The sequence below is a fragment of the Diadema antillarum genome, unplaced genomic scaffold (assembly GCF_040938485.1).
Source record: "Diadema antillarum isolate AM-2024a unplaced genomic scaffold, OU_Dant_1.0 scf00000064, whole genome shotgun sequence".
NCBI lineage: Eukaryota > Metazoa > Echinodermata > Echinoidea > Diadematoida > Diadematidae > Diadema > Diadema antillarum.
This window is the reverse complement of record NW_027270953.1, coordinates 1,573,787-1,600,651: the sequence shown is the minus strand read 5'-3', so window position 1 is coordinate 1,600,651 and position 26,865 is coordinate 1,573,787. Positions and strand designations below refer to the sequence as shown.

Below are 26,865 nucleotides of genomic sequence, written 5' to 3'. Positions count from 1 at the left end.
GAACTGAAGGCATTTGTGTGTTGCATAAAAGTCAATACAGTATATCTATAGATCCCAGTATCAGGGAAACTTTCTTATACCTCTGCCAGAATAATCTGAGAGTTAATATTACAGGAAGCCTCCTGCAGGATCAGAGAGACTTGGTGACTAGGAAACCGCATAGTGAAACTGTGAAAACTTACATTTTCCCTTGTATTTTCCAATTATTTTCTTGACATGCTAAACCCTTGTTAAATCGCCAATGGGCAATTATGTATGTCAACAGCATATTTAAAGGGATGGTATAGTATTGGTGGAGGTGAGGATTGGTCTTTTAACTTTTTGTGAGATACCAAGAAACTACTTTTGAAATAGTACAGAGCTTACCATTCATAGCGGAATTAAAAGTTTATTTGATGAAAATTGCTTTCGGAATGGCTGAGGTATCCAAAAACAAAGTAAAACAAAGCGATCGTGATAAAAGGTGGGTCCCATCTTTTATTAGGATTGCTCTGTTTTGGGTATCTCAGCCAATTCAAAAACAATTTTCATCAAACAAACATTGAATTCCTCTTGGGATTACATGCTCTTTTATATTTCATAAGAGGTTTGTCATTATCTCACCCAAAAATGTTAGAAACCTAAAGTAAGGTCTCAACCAAAACTATACAATCCCTTTAACCCGTTGAGGACGAGTCCCGAGTATACTCAGGCAGGTGTGCATGGGAAATGTGTGTTGTACAAAAATCAGTCCGTCCATGACGAGTTAAGAAGACAGCTCTCTGCTGGTTAAGGTGTTTTTCTTGTCACAAGAATATTAAACAGTCTCATGAATCTATACTAAGTATCTGGCAAATATTACACTTAACTGTGAACTAAATGAGTCATCTTCCCCTAGCTTACTCCAAGCCTTGTTCTGCCATAGACATCGCAATGTCTCGCAAATGAATGGCTGCAAACATGAACCCTGTACGATGGCACATTAACTTTTTGCCCATTTGTTTACTTCACACATGCTAGTCTGAAATCTTAACGTTACGTGGCAGTCACATGACAAGGAAGAAAAAAGCATTACAACTCTCTCTAATATGCATCCTCACTGCAAATCCTTGCAACAAACTCCACGCTAGGTAAGGAAAAATCACAATTTGATGGCCCTTTTTTCTTAACATTTAGGTAGGCTTTTGGCAATGTTCTTCATGATCTTCACTGAAACACCCCAATTTTTCTAATATGGTATTTTTTTTTCCAATTTTGGCTCCTAAATCAAAGTTTCTTTTGGACTATACACACTCTCTCAGATTACACACCCTTAAATTTTCTTCCAGGGATAAGATTTCTGAAGCCTGGCTGCTACACTAAAATTTATGAGGCGTATAACTCAAAATCTATGATGACTCACAGTAATGAAAAAAAAAAAAAGAACGTACATTATGTATCTACCCTCTGCAATACTGGAATGTGAATCATTAAAAACAATGCACAATCACTGGGGGTATAGATATTGCTGTCTATCTCAAAAGTAACCTGGTATACATTCTCCTTATATAGTGTCTTTTCTCTTTTTCATTTCAAATGTCTGGAAACATCTCACATCATAAATACGAATGAAGAATGCATCTATTTCAGAAAGCTGGAAGAGCCTGGGCATGATGATAAGTACTGTATATTATTCTAACACCAAATGCTAGACACTTTGAGGTGCAAAAGTGGGGGAAAAAACGGCCTATGACAGATAGATACCATCTCTGGCGCATTATTGGCTACCAGCACTGCAAAGCAATCTGAAACACTCATCCTTGATGCTTGCAAGGTGAATGGAATCTGCAGTTCGTAAATGATTCGTCTCTTTCACTGCATCATAAATGTACCAGATTGGCAAGGGTGCTTGGAAGGGTAACAAACAAACAAAACTCCACAGCCTTGACATGAGGCTAGCACAGACATGCTATATTCATGTATCCCCCTCCCCTCCCCCTCCCCTCCCCTCCCCTCCCCTCCCTCCCCCCCCCCCCCCCCAATGAAGATCCAATCCTCTCCCTTACCCTCCCCATCAGATGTATCACAGCTGCAGGCAGACTGCTATTCATCCCCTTCTCAAGCTGGTTAACTACGGTGACGTCATGGCAACGCCAATGATCACCTTCTTTTTAAGGGGTGGGTATGGAGGATGCAATCCTCAGCTCGTATAAACTAGCCCTGATTTCCTTCCGTCTTAATCTCTGGGGTAATATGGCTGTTTTCCAACATCCAGAAACAGAAGATTGCAATATTTGGATTGCAATCTGAATCATGATTTTCCGGCTTGTGAAGTTTTCACACAAAAAATTAGTAAGATTTGATTCCTGATTCGAACATTAAAGTTTGAATCACGATCCAAATCTCACCTCCCAAACTGTCGCGTTAACTCTCCCCCCCCCCCTCCCCCCCGCCTCCCATCAGTATTTGTTTGCTGTTATTGTTGTTGTTGCTGTTGTTTTCATGTAGGTCCGGATGTGATAAAACTTCCAACCGGTCTGATCTCAGTCTGATATACTAAAGTCAACTTTAGATACACAAGGTGTGGAACTGCCCTTGTTTTGCATCACGATTAGCAAGAGGCTACTTGTGGCAGCTAGGTGTTGATATTTGCTCCTCTGTCTCTTATATCATACATGTCACTGTGAAATGCCATTCAGGAATGACATTGAGGAATGACATTGAATCTTGACAACCGCTAATCAAATTGACAGGGCTGGCAAGCTCCCGGCTGAATATGACAATCAAATTCAATATCAAACCGCAGGTTTACACGAACAAAGTGGGCCAAACACAAGGTATGGAAAAAATGAGCGAGAGAAAAAAGAGAATATCACAACAACAACAAAATAAACAAAATGGCAGTGATTTCAGTCACATTGCTATGATAGAAAAAAAATAATAATTTTCATTCCATTCCCCCAAAACAGCTACCTGAAAACTTACATATTTTGTCATGTCCTAACTAGGGAATATAAACATCTCCCTGATTGGGAATTGTTTTTGCTCATTTAGATAAATATTATGCAATAGATCGTCAGCTAACAACCAGAGGAGCGTTATCACATTTTTTATTTTTTTATTATTATTATTTTGGGGGGGGGGCATTGAGTCATTGGTATCACGTCCTACAGCTTGATCTCCTCTGTATTATGGCATCCATTTCAAATTATTTTGATTTTCAGTAAAATGTTAAAACTCAAAACTATAAGGGCACTATGTTGTCCAATATTTGGAACAATGCTCATGAATCTATCCACTTTTGAAGAAGTAAACTTTTTTATTTCATGTTTCGTTTTCATTTATGCTCAAATCTTAGAATGCCATAATGCCCTTATGATTCTCAATTAACGAAATATTTCCCAGAGTGCTATTTTCCTGAGCGCCCTTTGGAACTTTCCTGATTTTGAGGTGCCAATGTGGGTTGCCCTGCCCCATCTTATCTATTCCTCATTCTCTCCCCTTCTTTTTCCTCCACCATGCTATGCCCCCAGAATTCAGGGGATAAACTTCTCCCATCCTCCCAATCTCCCCTCCTCCCAATCTCTCCCTCCTCCTCCTCCTTCTCTTCCTGTACCAACCAATGATTAATTCAGACCACTCCACTCCTTCTTCCTCTACCATGCTATAACCCAAGAATTGAGGAGATAAACTTCTCCCATCCTCCCTACACCATCCCCATCTCCTCCTCCTCCTCCTCCTCCTCCTCCTCCTCCTGTAACAACCGTTGATTTATTTAGACCACTCCTCCTCTTCTTCTTCCACCAGGCTATACCCCCAGCGTTGAGGGGATAAACTTCCCCCATCCTTCCTTCACCATCCCCATCACCTCCTCCTCCTCCTCCTGTTCCTGTAACATCCAATGATTAATTCAAACCTCTCCCCTTTTTCCTCCTCACTATGCGATGCCCCCAGAACTCGGGATAAACTTCTCCTATCCTTCCTCCATCATCCCCATCTCCCCCCTCCTCCTGTACCAACCAATGATTAATTCCCACCCCCTTCTCCTCCTCCTTCTTCCACAATGCTGCATGTATGCCCCCAGAACTGAGGGGGTAAACTTTTCCCATCCTTCCTCCATCATCCCCATCTCCCCCCCCCCCTCCTCCTGCATCAACCAATGATTAATTCAGCCCACTCCTCTTCTTCTTCCTCCACCATGCTATGACCCCAGAACTGAGGGGATAATCTTTCCCCATCCTCCCTTCACCATCCCCATCGCCTCCTCCTCCTCCTGTTCCTGTAACAAGCAATGATTAATTCAGACCCTGAACGTCAAGCAGGCATGCCTAGGCGCACACTCCGTCTACTCTGATGAATTAGTGTAATGAACGCAGGCGGCCTTGTCACAAAACTTCCTCACACCTATCACGGAAACCTCTCTGCAACGTTTCCAAACGACTCGACCTCTCTGCAACGTTTCCAAACTACTCGCCCAATCAAGGGGGAAGGAATCGTCTGAGCTGCACTATCTATCTTTCATAATTACTCTGTAGCTTTTCATTCAGATTTCATTCAAAATATTTGTGCACATACAGTTAACTTCCCCTGCATAATCCACTCATCACAGTACATAAAGATAGACGTGCATTTGATTCAATGAATAGATAGATAGATAGATAGATAGGTAGGATAGATAGATTGAAAGACCAACAGATAGAACGATAGAAAAGATAAAAAGATGAATTGATAGAGAGATGAATCCATCATTGATAAAAATGAAGGTTTAGATGTTAATCCTACACCCCAGGAACAGTCACCTATAACATACACTCATGGCATACTGCCCAATGAGATCAGGTTAATGAGGCGTAGGAGGGCAAAATTGTAATTGGATCCCAACATTTTCAAACATCAATGTGATTGCAGGGTATAAAGTAATCACATTAAAGATCTCTCACTTTATTTCTAGACATGGATTGAGGACAGAGCTTGTGTTGTTGTGGTTTTTTTTCCCTTTATATCCTTCCTTGCCAACATCCCAACTTTCTGAGATTTATCACATTAGAGATACATGCCAATGATTTCAACTTCCTCTTCCTTAAGACATATTCTAAATGTGCTTACTTAAAAACAACAAACAAACAATTTTTTCCCCAAATGGTAGCAGCATGTTCCATCCTTGATTGATTAATACACATTGCCAAACTTGGGGGTTCTACATGAGAACTTCAAACAGGAATCATATTGGCAGTTCTATTAAGCAAATGCTGTTTCAATTCGAATGATTTCTGGAGCTGATAAATCTGTGGGGGGGGGGGGGGGGAACCATCATACTTTACACGATGGTTTGGAGAGGAAATCTGATTTTTATCTAAATATGGAAAGGATGTTATCTGAATGAATCAATCAATCTGGCTATATCCCTATTCATATGGACTACCAAATCAAAACAGGATCACAAAATAATGCAGGAATAATGGCAGGCAAAGAAGTTTGCTCCAATGTGCATACCAAAAAATCATGTATGTGGGACATGGAATATCACTTGTGTTCTGGTGCCCGACTATCAAAATTTAAGTCTGTAATTAAAGAGATTTGCATTGCACGAACCATTTTTGCACTTCAATGAAAGCCTGACTAATTAGGTTTCTGGGTCACCCCCCTCCCCCCCCCCCCCAAAAAAAATCAGACTTTATAAGACTACATCAATAAAAAACATATTGATTACAAAGGGATACACTTTCTAATATCATCAAATTACAGCAACAACATACAGACTAGATATATTTGAATTCAAAATGTGAAATGGACAACCGAAAATAGCCATAATTGCAGACACGAACTGAGGTATACCAAGCCATGAGGGGGCTCAGTATCATCAGTATCAACTGAAAAAAAAAGAATGGACAAGTGGCTCTTACTCCTTGGCAACCTGTCTGTTGGCACACTTGCCACAATTGACGAGCTTTTGGGAAGACGTCATGCTGTGTTCTAGTATCTCGCAGCAGCACAGAAAAATTGGGACATAACAGTCACTGGGCCGCTATCATAGTTGTATGAAACAGCGGCTCTCGCCAGGAGACATACCACTTTGAATGGGCTTGTAACGGAGGGAGAATACTTTGCAATGACTCATTTCTCGCATGACAACATTTCACAAAAAGCACAAAGCCACAACCCCATCTGGGGAGTCGGAATTCCTGTGCGCTGAGAGAGCAAATACATTTTAAGGCACAGCAGCCGTTTTCACAGGCCAAAGCCGGGTACGCTGTAGTTGTAGGAGGGGGGCACCGTCAGCCACGAACGAAATGGGGGAGTGACCTTCAACTGTCTGAGCGATGAAATACCGAAATAATCGCAAACTCTTCCGACTTTGGGCACGATCAACATTCAGGCTACGTGGTGTTTTGATATGCATTAGTCAAACTCTCATTCAGCAAGAGGCTCTGATGTGCAAGCGTCCACATCTGTTGAATAATGTTGTTGAAGATCACCAATTCACACTGGCATCTTTAGACTACACAAAAAGGCTTCACTGGGACTATGAGGGGGGAAAATACTTGAATTAGCACAGTCATTGTGTGAGCAGCATCGACATAAGATCTATATATAGATCTGTCTTATTCATCAAGTGTCAATGTCTGTTTCACAGTATTGTAAAGATCACTGATTTGCATCGAGCATCGTTGGATTACATTAATTGGCTTTGATGGGACTATGAGTGGAAAAAATACTTGAATTAGCACAGTTATTGTGAAGGGAATTCCTGCATAAGCTCTACAAATTTAACCCATTACCTCTGGAATAATAGTAATTTGCCATAGGGCTGATAATATGACACATCCCTTCTTGTCAGAAAAGTATTTCGGTGTCAATGTTTATTTTTTTATCTTTTTTTAATTCTTTAATTTTTTATTGATTTTCAAAAACAAATCATACATAAAATTACAACAATCAAAGCAAAAACAAAACAAAACAAAACAAAACAAAACAAAACAAAACAAAACAAAACAAAACAAAACAAAACAAAAAGCAGCCATACCAAGTATTTCACAAATAGGAGTTGTCACCCATTTTCACAAATCATCTTAAGCAAAATAATGTAGGATTACGAGAGATGTCCCAAGCAAACCGCCGACAAGCCCGCGAACATGCCAGCCGGACCGCCGCTCACTCCACCAGCACCAATTCGGGCCCCTGGCAGACTCCATTCTTTATTTGAGTGTTACATTTTTAGTTAAACATGACAAATCATCCACCCACAGTTACGATCACAGCATATCTGTCACATAGCAAAAAAAAAGAAGAAGAAGAAAACAGAGTTCTTGGCTAGCAGCATCGTTTAATTGTACTCTACTGAGTTAAATCAACATAAAACTAGAGCTTGGCATTGCACTTCAAAAGCAACATAAGAAGAGGAACAAATGATGAACAAAATGCATGGTCACTATTAAGGAACACAAGCATCTTGTCAAGAAAATACACAAGCTGTCTTTGTCAACTGACAATGACAGTAACTTGATTTTAATACCAGTAAGTATTACGAGTAGGTATGCTCCTATTGACAGTAGTGCTAGACTTTGGGCAGCCATAAAAAGGAAAACCAATCTTCCATGTTACTGTTCAGCAGGATGGGCATCATACTGTACATGACCACCAGCGAGATTCTTTATCGTCCAAAGCATGGCGCGCACAAGAAAAAAAAAAAGCTTGTTCCCCCGATCCATCCCAACGAAAAGCTGAGGCCACTTTGCTGTACGTTCAGTATACAAACAGTCTGGCCTACCAGAGCTTTCTGTTACCTATGCCCTGCAGAGAAGGCTTCTAATTCGACTCGACTGCAAGCCCCGCGCTCATAATTTGCCAAGTTGAGAGGAAGTTCAATGTCTGTCTATCCCTGTTTTCTTCGGTGCTGCTTCTCCTTTTAAGACACAGCTCCCTCCCCTTCATCTCTTGCAGACATACCACGTTCCTTCAATTTCCGACACCCTTGCCGATAACGCCATCGTCGCGGAATCTCCCTTCATCAGCCCGTCTTCGCTCCAGGCTAGTTCCCTCACTACACAGTCATATTGAGGGTTTTCACACTTCCACTTAAGCACTTATTTGTAAACATGTTTACCAATGTGTATCGAACTAATTGATTTATTTTTGGAAGCAGGTCACCACAAATCACATTCCTCCTGGATACATTTCTCGTTTGGTTAGTCTTGCTCTAAAGGATATCATGACTTCCCACTGAGTTTTTGCTCAATTTTGAGTGTGCATCTGCAGTGTGAACAGTTCCATCTCAGAAACGCATCTGAGGACGCAAAACTTTGTCTGACCCAATATTCACTTCTACCATGGAATTTTTACGTATTTATGTTCATACTATTGCATTTATGCATTACACAAGTTGTGCATCCACTACCAGCCACTAAGCTTGCGACACAGCTATTGTACAGCATGTGGTTCGCATAATCATTGTGTCAATGAAAACAACTCACTTTAATGATTGAACACTGGCACGTAAATACCTTGATCAGCATGAGACCCATTTCTATACACATTGACAAACAAGTCTTTTTGCCCATCTGAAAGAGCTCACCATAGGCCCTATCCCCACCCCTCCCCCTCCCCCCTCCCCCCCCCTTCTAGCTGGATGGAAGTCTTCAATATCCAAGAGCTGAAGTAGCCTTACGTGCATACCGACACACTGTACAGGAAGAGCATTTGTAAAACTGTCACAATTCAAATGCTGGATGGGGATTGAGGAATGGGGGCAAACTATCCAGAGTCTGCCATTTTATGGACAATACAAAAAGGTCACAAGTGCCATTCACATTGCCAGTGAAATTTTGTGAAAGAAGTAATAGACTGCGTTTATCTATCGAACTCAGCGCATTTTGAATGGCTTTTATGAACGTAGTTTGAAACGCGATTAATTATCGGGGTGCCATGCTTATCTAACCATCGTACAATCACGATTTAAGTGTTGTCACTGTGCAGCTGCTTTGCGTCGTTTGACCCAGTCTAAAGTATAGGTCAACTTTGTACTGTCACCAAACATACCTTCATCATTTTTGCACAAACAATGGATACAAAACACAAACGGGACGTGCTTTTCTCTGCAACCAGAAACAGCTGTAAGCTAACCAGCTCAGAGATATCAACACTTTTCAAAACAGCATTGCATTTGCACTCACGGAAAGGTGACCACGGTCTCAAACGTGTTTCAAATCAGCATTTCTATACGAGTTTGAAAATATGGTTGCATTTATCTATCACCTGAAAATGCCACAAATGTGCCTTGGACTGTGATTCTGCCTCAGAAAAATTTTCGATATTTGTAAATGCACCCATAGTCTTACTGCGATACAGCTGACTGTATGTCCGGGATATGGAAACTGTAAGCTTGGGAGATGGAAAATGGGCATGGCACTTTGTTGCATGAAGAGGAGAATAATGTCTGATAATTCTCCTATCGCATATAATAGCTCAATTCAATCAATCATAGTTTATTTCCAATCATCGAAAATCAAAAACATAGTACAAAGTATACATGTCATGAAATAATATTGTTCAAACCTTTGCAAAAGATTCATGTAATATATACAAAACTTTGTATACGAGACAAATTATAGAACAACATATATCTTTTGCAAATGTTTGAACAATATTATTTCATGACATGTATACTTTGTACTATGTTTTTGATTTTCGATGATTGGAAATAAACTATGATTGAATTGAATTGAATTATAGCTGATATCAAGTGATATCACTTCGGATACTGATATCTGATCAATTGCTTTTGGGACGTATACTTCTGGTTTTGCGGTTCTGGAAAATCTTACCAAAGATCCTACGTAGTGTAGGATCTTTGATTGTACATTCCTTTCTGGAAATGTCTTGAACAAATACATGAGCCTGACTTCAGGTTGAAGTGGTTTTTACTGCAAAGCAGATTTTTCCATGCTCTCTGCTGAGCTTTGTCTGTTGGGAACTTCACCAATGTCACGTCTATCATTTATGGATATTTTCCATGATTTTGTCGTTTGACATCATCGGCCCAGCATTGGGCCACTTCGCAGAAGAATCCCATTTATAAAATGTAAAGTTACAGATTAAAAAATAACTCTATTATTAGCGAAATTATAAGACAGAATTTGATATGATCTAGGAATACTAGCTAGAACTTTGGCATTCAATGTGCATAAAAGCGTACATTTACACATCGCACATTCATAACTGGAAGTTTATATCCAAAGAATTAAAGGTAAAACAATATTAGAGCGCCACACGCGTTCAGATTTGGAGAGCTACGTTGTATATGCGATAGGGAGAATTGAACAAGGGGAAGGAGGAGGAAGCGAGGATTACAGGCTTCCATGATGATACCACTGACATATCTTGCATTGATAGCACTGATTTTCTAAATTACAGACAGTGTGAGATTAGCACAGCCAAAGAGTGATTTCGGAAATAAGAAATAGTCTTGTTGCCAAGAGCTTGGACTAAGCTGGCACTTTCTATTCTCCTACAGTCCCTTTTATACACACACAGTCACACAAAAGTCTTCCATACAGGCATTCTTTCATTGATCAACTACTTCTTATACGTTTCTGTTAAAATTTATTCTGCATTGACAGGTAAAATAGAGTACTGCAGATATTTCTTTGAGCAAGGACAAGGTACAGTTGTAGAAAACAAATGGAGATGGGAAAGATAACGGGTCTGTACACACAGACTAAAAGATAGAAATAGTAAATCTTATTAGGCAAAGAAAATTGGAAAGATATTATTGCACCTATGGGGTTTGTTATAGACCCCTATGGATAGAACAAGTCTGCTCATAAAGTTGTCTTATTGTCTGTGAAAATCAATCCAGAAAGCGAAAACACAACTAATGTCTGGCCAAAAATAAGAATGCAGCTTGGAGGAAAATTCTGGCACAATGTGCTTCTCTTCACACAGAGAAAGTAGGCATGAATTACAACGCTAAGCATATATCAAGTTTGTTGTGTACACTGAGCATATTACTGTATGTACCTGTATGCACATACAAAGTGGAATAAAAGACATGGTACGGACCTTGTAAATACGTGCATACAGTACATACCCTTTTTCTCTGCATATAACTCACACTGCAAACAGAAATGCGTATCTTGTGCAGCTGCACATGAAGAAAATATATTTTTCGTATTGGACTTGAATTTAATCTCCCAGGGAAAAGATAAGACTACCAATTGCATTAACATGACAGTGGTAGTACATTGCAAGTCATAGGTTACTGTATATCATTTCAAAATGTCACTCTAAAAAGCCATAACTTCTGCTAAGAGTGTCCAGTAGGAATACCACATATTTCATACCTGAAGATGGACAGAAATATAGTAGCTACAGAGAAAGACAGGGGGTACACTTCAAGGTCACTGGTCATCAAAATTCAGCAAAAAATGCCATTTTTCCTGGCCATTAATCCCCTAAGTAATGTACCATACATCAAATAGTCATGTTACTTGGTTTAATTCTTTAAAATGACGATGAATTGGAAAATATTTCCTTTCTACAGAGAGAGCTAAAGGTCAATCCTAGGCAGATGGTCAACATCAATGAACTTCATCACAAATGTGAATGAAGGGGACAAATGCTGCACATCAGCAATATACTCGGGAGACAAATTTACAATGTAAGTGACACACAAAAAAGAAAAAAACAAACTACAGTTTGTTAAACCTAACAAATATGCCCAGGGTGGCAATGAGAAATTACTCTACTTGATAAAGCACCAAGAATCGAGCTCACAACTGCTCTAAATATTAGACATCCTCGAACAAATAGGATTTTTGCCAGTAATTCCTACACAAATATTGACATGGTCTGTAGTGACACGAGAGTTACTGGATTTACTGTATATCTCTGGCCAGTTTGGCTCTCAAGCTTGTGGGAGCATGAAAGTAGATTTTTGAAGAAAGACCAACATATCAATACACACAAAAAGATGGGAAAGATAAATAGTAGAAAGATAGATAGATGGGTATATAGAAAGAAAGATAGATGGATGGATGGATAGATGGATAGATAGATAGATAGATGGATAGATAGATAGATGGATAGATAAATGGATAGATAGAAAGACAGAAAGATGGATGGATAGATAGATGGATAAATAGATAGATAGATAGATAGATGGATGGATAGATAAATGGATTGACAAAAAGATAGATAGATGGATGGATAGATAGATGGATAGATAGATAGATAGAAAGATAGATGGATGGATAGATAGATGGATAGATAGAAAGATAGATAGATGGATAGATAGATGGATAGATAGATAGATAGAAAGATAGATGGATGGATAGATAGATGGATAGATAGATAGATGGATAGATAGACAGACAGATAGATTAATGGATAGAAGGATGGAAAGATAGAGGGATGGAGAGAAAGAGAGGAATAGAAAGAGCAGGAGAATGAGAGTCAGAGAAATATACAACAGAAACTTTGTACACAGTGCTCACAGAGAAAAACTTTAATCAAAGGGAAATTAAATGGTACACGATGTCTATTAGCTACAACAGAAGCAAGTGGCTAGTCAGAACTCATAGGAAATTAGTCTTTTTCAAGACTGTTGTATTAAAAAAATGTATGGAATGCGATGAAGGTAGAATGCTTATCAAATGGCATTTAGCCTAGAATCCAGACTAGTTCCATTATGATTGAAGGCACTTAAAACGGGTTGAGGAATATGAAGCAGGTGGTAGGACCACAGCTGAAATATAATGGGGGCTATTCATTGCCTTAGGGATGCCTGCTCCTCATGGCAGCATGGTAGCGTTGTAGGTATGCCTTTAGTCTCCAAATCAATGGAAGTAATATAGTGGCTATAATCTTACTTTCTTTTTTTATATAAATGCCTGGATCCCAAGTCTAAGTCTATTAAAAACACACACACACACACACACACACACACACACACACACACACACACACACACATGCAAGAACAGAATAGATCTAGAGAAAGAATGCACCTCAACATTCCTCAACTAATATTTTGAGACACCTTTACACAGTGGACCTTTAAAGGCATTACATTGTATTTACCATTTGCAGATGAGACCAAAACCCAGCATAAGTGCTTCAAAATAGTTTTAAAATGTGAGTTAGGGATAGAAACATGCAATGTAAAAACTTGAATCAGTATAATCAATGTTTAGTATTGTTAAATATACAAAATGTGAACAATAGTTATATTAAAAATGTTTCTACACTAAACCATCTACAGTTATTGTTTATTGAGGAAAATAGTGATCATATTCTAGGCTTTATTGCAAAATTTTTATATGGTAGGATGTTTTGTGATACAACTGACCTACACATATGCATCAAATGTGAAAATTCAAAAAATTTGTAAATCACTGCTTTCAATGGTAAACAGGACCTTTAACAGCAGTCATTTGTCCAATCTTGCCAAATATCGCCATCATCAATTTCAAACAGGTAGGCACTCAATCCATTCTCCAATGAGTAAATAAAGGAAAAAACAACAAGAAATACAACACAAAACTTAATGCAGGAGTTGAGATTTAGTTGGTGTGTTTTTCCTTGGAAGATAAAAGCATTTCTTTGGCATTCTGCTTGCTATAAAGTCCTAAGTCTCATCATTAAATCAACAGCAACCTCTAAGGCATCAAAGAGGCAACATGGAAATATACACCTAAAAATTAAACATTTTGTAACACTAGTTGTTAATTCAAAATATTGAATTTTACAAGACTGGGGGAAAAAACCCCAGCATACCTCAGAGTTGCAATTTACACCTGTACTTAATAAGAGCAGTGGCAGACCATGAACATTTTGTTTTCTTTTTGTTAATTACTCTACTATGGTTTTGTGCCAGGAATCGTAAATACCATAAAAACAAAACAAAATAAAGAAGTTACATGGATACATGTACTTTCATTTTCATTGATAAAACAACAAAGAAATTTGCCTGAGAGTGCTCTGCAGCAAGCATTTGAATTCCCTGATACTTCCATATCTTCTTTAGAGCTGCTTTGTCGTCTAAACATCACCTCTCCAATGAAGACGGAGAAATGAAAGTAAAATTGATCCCTTGTCTTGTGGTTTATATTGTTAAAGGAGACCTCCGCATGATTTTCAGATTTTTACATTTGAACAACTACATGTATAAATTAGTTATACAATGTGTGCGAAGGACAGAGTTTCAGAATTTATGATAATTGGGATGAAGAATAAGAATATTTTTGAGATTTATAACAAACTGCAATGAACAAGGATGATGACATGGCAGGGTCACCATGAGAATGCACTTGAGTTGGGGCTCAATGAAGCAAAACAAAAGAAGAAGGCATGCATAGCTTATACACAGGTGAACTCGCAAGCAAGTGGTATTGTAATGGAATTACCCTGCTACATTTCTGAAATATGTGAGCATCTATGTCATCATCCTTGTTCAGTGTAATTTGTTTAAGGTTTTTCAAAGTATTGTTTCTCTGCTCAAGTACCACAATAAATTCCACAAATTTATACATGGAGCTGTTGAGTTATGTACTACATGATGTGAAATCATGAAAATCACCTGGAATGCCCCTTTAAACAACTGGCTTCCAGATAGAATTGCAGTTTTTGGCTATAGTTGCCATTGTTTTTGAATGAGTATGAGCCAATTCATGCTACACCCACAAATTACAATTGGTAGCCTAACAAGTACACATTTTATGCATGGTGTGATCTTGTCTGTTCGGATCATACAAACAGCATACTAAGAACCGCTCTAAAACTTTCCAAAATATTGGGGAAAAACACTTCTATTACACATGCAAGCATATGTGTACATATAACACATTAACAGCAGTATGGGTTATTTTGGGCTCAATTGTTATAGACCAATTCAGTTTGGGTACTGGTTTTTATGATAATTTCTAACTGGGGGCTTCAAGTATGCCTAACAAAAGATAATCTATGCACTGACATAGCAACACACCTGGCTCATTGCATAACCCATTGAAAGTGCTTTTGTTCTTCTTTAGACGCCCCCCCCCCCCTCCCAGTTATGGCTGCAATAAGTTACTCTGCTCTGAAGTCGGATTCATACAACCTCTAATGGCAATAATCTTGCTCTATTTTTCTACGGTGTGGGTGGTAGGGAGGTCATTTACCTACTACTGTACGAGCTGTAATTTTCGCATACAGATATTTTCACGAATTGCTACTTGGAGGACATTTTGGCGTGTTGTTAATTTCGTGGTTGCGAGGGTCTTACTGAACTTACGTATTCGTGCATTGTTATTTTCGCCGTTCAAAGGCGATTCGCGAAAATAAAACCACCACGAAAATTTCAGCTCGTACAGTATGTAGTAATGTTCATCTGACTGACAAACAGGCTGCAATTAGCTCCAGACACAGACAACCCTTTGATGGATAATTTTAGAACTTTGCAATTACAAGGAAATCTGGTAATTGTATTCTGTAAACCACAAAGGAAAGACAAAGTTTCAGTCTCCCCAAGTCACTCAAGAGTCATTACCAACCATACAGGGATGCACTGTATTTACAAGCATATCTCCATTTAAAGATGATATTAAGTTTTGGTACCTCAAAAGCTTCCCTGAGTTTCCTTGTCTTAGTTTGTGTTTCAGATTAAAGTACCTTTCATATAACTTTAGAACACTGTGAGACTTACTCGCCCACAAGTGCTCTCATGTCTTAGTAATCATGCAATAATGGTTTCATACCAGAGCAGAGCGGGCTCCGAAAAATTAGAACGAGCCGTTAGTTTGACTCGACGTGGTACCGCGACAATCAATACACACGTATTGTAAGAAACCATTATTGCATGATTACTACTGAGACATGAGAGCACTTTGGGGCGAGTACGGTACTACTTGTAGGTCTCACAGTGCTAGTTATATGAAAGGTACTTTAACCTGAAACACAAACTAAGACAAGGAAACTCAGGGAAACTTTTGAGGTATTATCTTTAAAGCCTATGGTACACACAGAAAAGACGTACAATTGTATGTCATTGTCAACTTATTTTCGAGAACTGTCTGCAGAAATTTAAAATGCAACATAGCTCTGACTTCTTTCATTTACATAAATGTCAGAAAAACCCCAAAATAATGTAAATTTAACTAAGTATGCATTACAGTTGCACCGGAAACAGTCCTAATGAATGCTGTAAAACAAGACACAACTGTATATTCGCAGCATGGAATTTTTGCGAATTGGAGCCGACTGCCTTTTTCGCGGTATGAAATTTTTCCGATTTGCTACTGACATTCAATACATAGTGTAAACAAGAACTTTCATGTGCATAGCTTGGCCCTCATGATAAAAATTTCTGGTTTTACAGTACATGTCAAACTTTGAAGTCTATAAGAAATTCCTGCTACAATACGTACACACAGACAGGCCTACATGTGGCTTGCAATACATCCCACACTCACAGAGTTAAAATACGTTCATGTAGACAGTCTCAGTTTTGTTGTATTTTTTTAATGTTTCCTGCTTATATAATTCATTCAGCATTGAACTTGCTATCCATCTAAAAACTACCTGAATATTCACCTTTGGCTTCAAAATAAAAATGTTATCATAACAAATTCATCTTTAATTACAGTTATCCTATTGCTTTTGGCACTCTTTCCAAATTTTTTTAATACCCGGTACTTAATGACACTTCTCTAAACCATTACAAAGAATGCCACCTGCTTAATACATACGTACTGTACATAAAAATAGAAAAAAAATCATCTTTTTTTAAATTTACGTGCACATTCTCAAGTCATTCAATGCCGAAGTCTGCAAATCTACATCACATACATTTTTTCCCCCCTTTCTCCCCCTTCCATAGCACAGTTCCACCATTATCATTACAGTCTCGCTGTCAAATCGCTATTCTTACATGTTCTTCCTCCAACAGACTTCCTGTCTGAAGAGGTCAAAAGGTCATGTTGTCTTCTCTAACCAAAGTCTGTGAGGTGAAAGTAGGATGTGACGTATACCATACCAGCAGAAAGAAAGGGAGAAAAAATAACCAGAGAGATACGTAGCCCTCTTGAAGAAAGTCGGTGAGGAGGACAAATAACTGTTTACACCATGCACTGCACTAGGGACCATGGTCACTCCTGTAGCCGTTTTAAATTACCCTCTCCCCTCTCCGATTTCACGCTTTACCGTTACCTACAATTACTTCCTCAAAAGAAGGGAAAACAATGTTACCATAAAAGTTTGGCCTACCACTTGCACATCCTCCCTTTATTCCCGACATCTTTTGCCCTCAACATCCCTGAAGTACAACATATATAACAACAAACCCGACTGGCAGGAAACAACGGTTCCGATCTGTAGGTAATAGCACCCACCACATCCGGTGGCAATGAACGATCAAACAGATGTCAAATCTACGTGATGAATAAATACCCTTCCCCTCTTTCAAAGGAAAAAGAACGAGAACGCGAGACAGAAAGACAAAACGAGCGATTCACAAGCTATCTTCTGCAATGACTGAGAGCAGTTCTATCGGCAAGTTGCAGTGCAAAAAGTAATCGTAGCACTTGAAATAGTCGAGATTTATAACGCAGTACTTAACATTACTACCAGAAGTACCAGCGTGGAGGAAAAACAAATAATGTAAACTATAAATCAACAGCATAATAAAAGTAATGGTTATGATATTGATACCACCATGTGTATCAATAATTATGACAGCAATATTAAACAATAACTAGTAAACACCGTGATTATCAATAAGATTATTACTAGTGTATTTTTTAACTTATCATTATGATTACAATAATGAACTATTATCATCATTATCATTAGTACATGTACATTATATACTATGTATGTGTATTAACTTTCATAGCAAGAGTTTATCATGCAGGACATGTCCCTCTAACTTCACTGAGACACCTACTCCCTGAATGGTTTAGAGAATATAAGATATCATAACTAAGTTGTGTATCGATACCACAAGAATCTGGTCATGCAACATATGTTTACATTGTATTAGATAGTGGTCACCAAGCAGTCCTGGACAGGGTCATCTTACAAAAATGACCACATACTGTCGAAGTCTGGACCAAGGAAGCATACTGTACATGTACATTCGATTGCAAGCAGCAGTGCATTCACCCATGGATGACTCCAGATGTGGTCAACAGCCTTTTGGGAGCACCTTTGGTCCCACCGGTAATGTCCATCCAGATGGATATTACAGCCCTGTCAGTGTGCAACTCAACCCTTGAACACCCATAAAAGAGCTCCCACATTGATTCAACACAGAAACATATGGACAATACCAGTACCATTGAATTTTTTAACTGACCTTTCAGACAAAATATTGAGTAGTCATTTCAAGAGCAATCAAAAAATTTTAAAAATCACAGCCATGAATGTGGCATCCCCCACCCACTATAGGCTATACCAGTGTGGTCATCACTGCATCCGTGACATTCACATGATATGCTGAAGTGGACTTTGGGAAAATTTCTGCATTCACTCTGACCATTACTCATTCTTTCTATTAGCATGTCTTTTGAAGGGTTTGAACAAAAGGCTACCAATAATAGTTTTAAAAAAAATGCTGGGGGCAACTGTTTCACTGACCTCACGAGGTTAGGTAGAATAATTTTTATTTGTTTTTAATGCTCATACTTTCACTGCTATCTATAATATTTGTACTAGTATTTCCACAGTAAACTTATTTGATTGTACTAATCTTCATGTATTAAATTAAAAAAATTGCAAAAACTTAATACATACACTTGGTGTATAAACATCATATTACTACAATTGTAACAACTGCTGTTTTAACACCTTGCAAAAATACAAACCCCTGCCCTCAGGAGTGCTACTTTAAGAAACATACACTGTCTGTAAACACGAGCCAGTAACATTCATACTTTTGAGTATCACATTTTGAAAGACACTTAGAGTGTACATTGTACGGTAATTATGCATTTCAGCTAAAATAATGTCTATGTTCACAGGCAACTACCCCAAAATAGTCCAGTGTTTCTTTTGATAACAAATGGACTGAAACTGGGCACCTCAAGGATAACATTCCAAGTCATTTCATGTTTTAAGGATGTTACCAACTTATTGCTAGTCTGTAAAAGCCAGTGGTTTGCAGCCATTCACGTAAAAAAAAAAAAAAAAAAGATACGAAAAACTACATCACAGTTTCTTAACCCTAACCCAACGATGTACATTATGTATATTTTCTGCACACAAACTGTGTACACTACAGTGTACAATGTATTCTGGCCATGTGCCTTTTCCATATGTACATGTATCGTGCTATACAATGGCAGTACATTGCAAGTTATTGAACATCAACGAAGTGAAACTGTGTTACAGGACTTCTCCAGCAAATCTAGGGTATCCCTCTCTCCGTCCACAGAGCACCAAATGCTGTACAATTCTGCTGCGGTTGATGAGACACTGGACAGGAATGCGAACTGCGAGAGGGATCGATACAAATCTGGGGGTGTCAAAGTCCTAATTCATGGCTCTTTCAATGACCAAACAATGCAGTGTGTACTCTGGGTTTTTGCAGACGTGCATAACCACCACATGCAAGGCACAATGTGTTCCTATGGCGCTTACATCCTTTCTTTTCCTTTTTATTGAATGAAAGTGGGGTTGGAATAGAAGGGTCAAATGGGGTATATTTAAAAGACAAACTTTTCAAGGTTTTAAAATTAATTACCACGAAAAAAAAAAATCAAGATATCAAAAAGATGTATTATACACTGACATATTGATATCATGGCCAGCCTGTACAAGAATTACACTGAAATATGTCTCAGTCAGCCATATTTATCATCTACCGTACTGAAATGTCTACGAAGGGAAGAGGGATTAATACTCTTCAGAACAAAGATGGAACAGTTTAACTTTTAATCCATGTACCACATTTGTCAACAATAAGGCCACAGTGCCGTATAAGCAGCATCCAAATTTTGTGAGAGCCAAGATTTGTGAAATTGAAATGCAATGCATGCGAAAGTTCTTCTACACTACTGTATAACATACACATTGAATGCCAGAAGCAATTCACGAAAATATCATGCCGTGAATAAGACGGTCGGCTCCCATTCGTGAAAATTTTACGCTGCAAAAATATCTTACTTTTAAAGTATGTGTCACTTTGGTAGCTACAAAGCTTACAATGTAAGCCAAGCCTGGACCAAGCCTGGACATTTAAAACTGATGACAAAACCTTAGAACTCAGCATGACAGGGGTACTGCAGAAGACGGAAGCGCAGACTTTTGTGTCATTTATTTAATTTTCTGCTTTATTTGCAGCATTCAGTCCATTTCAGTGAACTCTACCTGTCAATGATTTCATTTATGTGGGTGTAATATAGGTACATTTACACAAGAACAATTGCAGCATGTTCACATTTTCATGCTAGCTTGTACAATAAAATGAATTTTTTCATCTGTGAAATGTTGCATACAGTTACTGTATTTACCAGATGAGAGACAGGATACACATTTAACTCGAGTCCTGGGAATATCAAATACAAACACTGTCACCCCTCTCTCACACAGTAGTTTTTGATGTCTGATGCACATAGATAATGACAAATCATTCAAAAGCCTGCAGACTGCATCCTGGAGTCTGATTGAAACAAAAAATAAAAAGGAGAATTTCCCTTCCATGGAAACAAGACAAAAACACACACAGCTCTTTTGCATGGAAATAATGAATCCCGAGGAGCAGACAAATGAAGAAAAAGAAAGAAAAGAAATGAGCAACCGAGCTACGCATTATATGCATTTGGACATTTACGACCTTTTTGAATGCCAATATGTTACTAAACATGCATCCAGTGGGACCTTGACATTAAAATAGCCATCTTGGTCATGTGACCAAAACGATGCCTGAAAAGGAATCGTTGATGGTTCTGCCTGCACAATGACTAAAGTATGATTCTCCTTTGAATCATGTGAAGATATCACCTCCTCTTTCCTATGCTCTGCAGGGCGAGTACGAACAGCAAAATCATAATACATGTATACTTGAAGACAAACAGCAGAATCATAATATCCTTGAAGACATAAAGCATCGTTCATGTTTGAAATAATGTCTTTCAAGAAAACTACTGGTTCAGGCTCTAAAAATAGAGGGAAAATTACACTAGTGATATATACGATGTAGACCCTATGTAGTAGTCACACGATTGAGAGGATTATTCAAACATGCCTACATGTACTGCGCAAAACCTAGATCTTTTTCTTAATAAGTTCCCTTGGTGAAAAAATTGCTTGATACATGTAATTGTTCATTCCACATGTAACCTTTCCTCTACGCATTCTCATTACGTTACTGTTTCCTAGCATACAATGTATTCTTTTCTTCTTCTTCTTCTTCTGAGGGTGAATTCTTCATCACACAAGTCTGGGTGTAACGGGCACAGATGCCTGTGGCTGTTGGACAGAAACATTCAAAAGTTCAAATGAAATTCTGAATGAAGTGCAATGAATAACGTGACCTTCTATACTTCCCCTTTAGACAGTGCAGTTATCAGGTAAATTTCCTCACTGACACAATGGGTTTAAAAAGGAAAGTATTGTTGGGTTAAGTATCCTGCTCACTTTTCTGTCTCGGGCCTGGCACTTTCATCGTTACAATGGGTATTGTTTTTAATACACTATCCACTGTATCTACACTTGTAGGCATGCATTTAAGGATCAACTTTTTATATGTTTAACTGTTATAAAGTCCAACTGAAGAGGTTTCAATATCATGCTACAGTTACACCTACAGCGTGTATCAAGTTACAATAGACAGGCTGTACAACACATGGTATGGATTCAAACAATGCCAACTAAGGCATTACTATGGTTGCTTTTCAACCAATGAATGTCCAAACAGCACATCTTCAGATCGAGGAAGGAAGGTGACATCATTTTTTTTTTCCTTGAACACTTAGAATATCAATGATAGACTGCTTTCGTTTTTTCCCCCCTTTTCTACAGACCTCTTGAAAGGAACAAATATTACTGACTCTATCCTCTGTTAGGATACATACATGTAACTGCTGAACGATACTACTCCGTCACACAAAATATTGATACTCATACAAAAAATAAAAGGATTAAAAACATTGAAAAAAGTTTCATATCATGATATGATTATCATTATTATAGTATATTTTCATTGTTCTTGACTATTGTACAGCAACGCTCAAGCTTATTATGAAAATTTGACTCACTTATGTACAATTTTTGTATAAGTCATGCGGTTATGCTTTTAGTTCCTGCGGTGTTACTGTAGATTTTATTGTATCAATTCTCTCTTAACACGCACACACACACAGGAAGAAAAAAAGAATTGTTGAATTTCTTTGCTAGTCTTAACAATTGAGTTATGAGGAAAAACTGTGCCATCAACATCAGCTTAAAATGTTACTGAATTCCTACATCGTAAACAGTGAAATCACCGGCACTGTAATGTTGTGACATTATATCACCGATTAAAACATAAGTCGTGGAAATCCCTACCTGCACACTGGAAGAGGGGGGAAAAAAAATCAAGCGGTCCCTTATCCCAGACCTATGTCATGATATCTTTCAGCTCATCCTCTCAAGAAGTGGGATTACACAACAACAACAACAACGGCAACAGGAACTACGATTGAAATAGTTTGACCAGTTGTGAGACAAATCATGACTGCACAATGTATAAATCAAAGCAAGCATACAAGTCTTTTGGGGATTATACATTTGTAGGTCAGAGACAGCAAGACCATAGCCATGTGGCAAACAACACTGTTTTTCCACAGCCAACACATACAGTACATGGTATTATTTAAGGTTTTTAAAGATACAAGGCACTGGTGTAGGAACAGTTATAAAACTTATTTGACTGTCCACTTTTTCCTCAGATATTCACTGATCTGGTCCGTCGACAAGGCAGCTTTCAGACAAGACAGCACTGTGAAAGTTTGGCAAAATTTCCTTGGCTTTAACAAAATGAACTTCAGAAGTGATGACTTCTGTGCATGTAATAAAAGTTGACTTGGAAACACTGGCTAAGTTGAAAATGAACCTTGCCCTTCATACAATTAGTCTCAAAAAGTACTGTATCATTTCAGTGCAATAATAATTGTAATGATGGTGATGATGATGAAGATGACGATAATAATAATATTCCAATACCAACAATTAGTACTATGAGCAAAACACACACATGTACCCTGTACAGGCGTATAATGTTTTTCTGCATACATGTACATTAGAAAATGAATAGGTACTGCAACAGAAGCAAATTTTTTTTTTTTCAAAAGTACATGTATGCTGCATTATAATTGATGCTGAGCCACCACAAGCTCTGACAAGTTATGAATATTAGGCTACAAGCAACCAGCAGACATGATGTGAACGGAAAAATCAGAAGTTGTGGTTCTAAAGAAAGTCATCAGAAGCATCAAAACTGAAGCCATTGCCCCTGCAATGTACATGGCAACGGGTTTGTAGGTTTCTGTTGAATGTCACCATAACCTGACACTAAAATCAAAACACCATGAGATCTTCTGTAGAAACACAGTAGTAGTATATAGGATATTTTTCCATATTTCCTCTTTCATAAGAGTAATGAGAAATCAATAGTGGCCTATCAATCATCATGACATCATTTAGAACATTATGGAACACATGATTCTGGGAAAACATGAACTCAAACATATAAACAACATTTATCAAATCATATTTGTCACAGGGGAATGAAGGATACAGAAATGTAATCTCAACCTGGAACAAACTGAATTTTAAATCGAAAACAGACTACTGTAAAAGTGGTTTCTTTCGCGGTGGTTTTATTTTTGCGCTTTTCGCGCTTTGAGGTTGAACCGCGAATTTAACATCACATGAAAATATTTTGAACTCGTCGCTTGTTACAATGCTATCATTACCGACCGCGAATTTAAACACGTGTGAAAAAGTCGGCACCGACGGAAACTGCAAAAGTTTCTGTACGTGAAAGAAACCACTTTTACAATAAATGCTGCATGCAATGTAGCTGTTGAATTCTGATTCAAACACTCTCAAAGTTCACTGCTACAAGGAGGTGATTTGGCATTTACACGTAGCAATGCTATGCTAACATATTTGCTCAACATCCACAAAAATGTGTGCCATTCAAAGCACCATGTCCAATATAATTATACACGTAAGAGCATTAGAAATGTACATTCATTAATATGTGGCCAAAGATGTAAGTGTATGTTCATTAAAAATGGCTATTAAAAAAAATGGCTATTAAAAATTGCTATTAAAAAAAAATGGCTATTAAAAAAAAATGGCTATTAAAAAAAAAAAAAATGGCTATTAAAGAGAACACAACAGAATTTCTTGAGCTGTAGAACCCTGGATGCAAAGCAAAGAGACCTTGGGTTATGGACACGTGCTGTGGGCAATGTGCAAATGTACTGTACAATATTCTCGCACAATTTCAATTTCATATTTTTTTAATGCAACATGCTTATATTTCCGGCAGTTCTGTAGATAAATCTGATAAGTCTGACACATAGAAAGTAAAGATTTGTTTCAAAGAGCACATTTTGAATCACTTTTAAACCATCTTGGTGCATGCATGAACTGTGTAGATCTGGTAGAGTGTGAAAGTAATACAGCATCCTAGACCAAACCATTATTACATACTGCACCATAAATGTGGTCTTTTGAATTTGCTTCACTCCTACAGCCAGCTGTAGTCTGCACTGCACATCACAATCCCAAATCAATTTCAAATATTTAGAAAGGTTTAAGCAAAGAACTTGGGCTACACCTTCTTCTTTTTTTAAATAAACATTGGCTTCTTAAAGTGCATCTCTCCTTCTGAACTATCACATAAATGAAGAAGAAAAATCATTGAGTTTTAAGTCTATTAATCAACACAAACACATACACAACAAGACATAAATTTTGAATCCTTACCCTTCATCCCCTTCGGTAGACTCTGACGTGTGCTCTTGAAGATCTAGCTCATCTTTCAATTGTTCAACTAGTCTGAGCTTATCATCTTTTTGGTCCTCCTGTATCGCTTTTGGATTGATTCTGTTTTCAGAGTCTTTTGTACTTGTACTGCTCGTTTTTCTACCCAGGTCGGAGGGTTTCCCACTCTCGTCTACCACAGTAAGAGGGTTGTCCGAGTTATTGTCTTGGCCATGGACATAGTGAACAGAACTTGCAGCACTTGAGTTTCCAGAATGTAGGGTTTCTTTACTAGGGTCTTGGTTCCGTAAGCTGTCGGGAGTTGTTTGGTTCGCGGTCTTAACGTTAGACGACTCGCTGGGGAAGTCTCTGCATATCCATCGGCCCTTGCGTATCGGTTCGGACGCGACTCTGACCACTTTAAACCGATGGGGACCATTGCCATTGGCCTGAGTAGCATTGCTTGTTACATTGTTTGTTTGTTCTTCAGCACTTCCTGATGGGGCTGGCATTGATGACGGGGCTACTACGGGATCAAAGCTACTATCATCTAACGAATGGTCGAGATCTGGTATACTACACTTGGACATGTTAAATGAGTCAATACGTTCTGACGATGAGAAATCATCTGCATGACTCTCATCTTGTTCATCATTACTGTCGGGGTCATCCATGTTGCCATCATTATTGGCAGCCTTGCTAACTGGAAGCACCTGCGTGATCTGAAAGCAGGCCTTCTTCTTACCACCCAATTTCTGGCCTGATATATCCACACCACCATGTTGCTCAGTATCTGATGCAGGGTCTGGATCCTGTAAGTTAGCTGCAGATCCAGAATTCACAACGGCATTGCCGTCGTCTATAGAACCCCTAGTTCTATTCACACCGCCTCCTTCAGGATTCGCCATTGCGCTATACAAGGCCTAATGCACTCTTCACAATACGCCTACCACACAGAATGCATGCACGACGTAGTTAGCAATGCAATGCATACAGCCTGCTATGAGCAGGTACCCACAATAACGCCTTGCTAAGCGAGGCTCGGTAAGAAGTGCACTGAAGCCAACGAGAGTCTAGTCTCTAACTCCGCTCAAATAGTATTTTTCGATTTCATCTTACCACAGAGGCTTTCAAAATCCAGCAAGTATCCCATATACTGTTCCTTAATTCCTCCATACTGAAGACGACATCCTTAACATTGTAGGATCCGATAAAAACGGCTCAATGTGTCGGAAGTCCGCTTCGCCTCCGTTCATAACATGCCAAGCCAACAGTTTTCTACCATTACTTGTACACACACTCAACCAAAATGGCGAGAAATGATCATGTGGCGCTAGTTCTTTTCCCAGTCGGTTTCTCAAAAATATTCAGTCACGGCGCTGGGAAGCCTGTTCATCCTTGTGTAAAAGAATGGCATAAAGACTAATGAAGAAAGACACTTTCTAGGGCTGTGATAGTAAAATGTGAGAGATCAGAAAATCGACCGCTGTCATGGCTGTGCTGTGTAGGGGAGAACATTTTTCCTTTCTTTTTCCCCCACCCATCCGTAAATTTTGACTCATGGTCAGTGGATACAAAAGATTTTTGATGTATTGCACTGACCAACGTCACAGTATATTCCGTCATGCTGTGATGAGGATGTGCCTATAGATTACCACGCACATTTTCTCTCTCTCTCTCTCCCTCTCTCTCCTTGCCTTTTTGACAATGACGGTTGATGGTATATTTAAGGAGTATACTCCTTGGTATATCGAACAGAGATAAGGATATACAGTAGAGTACTAGTATGCAGGAATTCAGCGCTGCCCATTCATGTTCTTTGACACAGTCATAGGAACACAGTTGCTGGGCGAGTGTACGCGAGTGTACGTCAAGAGTAACATCTTGTTGAAACGGTCTCGTGAAAGTGGTAGAGAATATTCATATATTGTTTCATTCTGGTCTGAGTGTTGGGCCCCGC

At 38.6% G+C, this 26,865-nt stretch overlaps 1 protein-coding gene across 1 annotated transcript; it reads right to left on the bottom strand.

Moving 5' to 3' along the window:
• Positions 1-24,904: 24,904 nt before the first annotated feature.
• Positions 24,905-26,186, bottom strand: LOC139716332 (uncharacterized). Its single transcript, XM_071627885.1, has one exon. It carries the CDS (start codon positions 25,811-25,813, stop codon positions 24,905-24,907), a length of 909 nt encoding a protein of 302 aa, XP_071483986.1. The 5' UTR covers positions 25,814-26,186.
• Between the last annotated feature and the right edge of the window lie 679 nt (positions 26,187-26,865).

Excerpts from the sequence above, each read along its gene's own strand:
- LOC139716332 (XM_071627885.1), bottom strand. The coding sequence starts at position 25,813 with ATGGCGAATCCTGAAGGAGGCGGTGTGAATAGAACTAGGGGTTCTATA.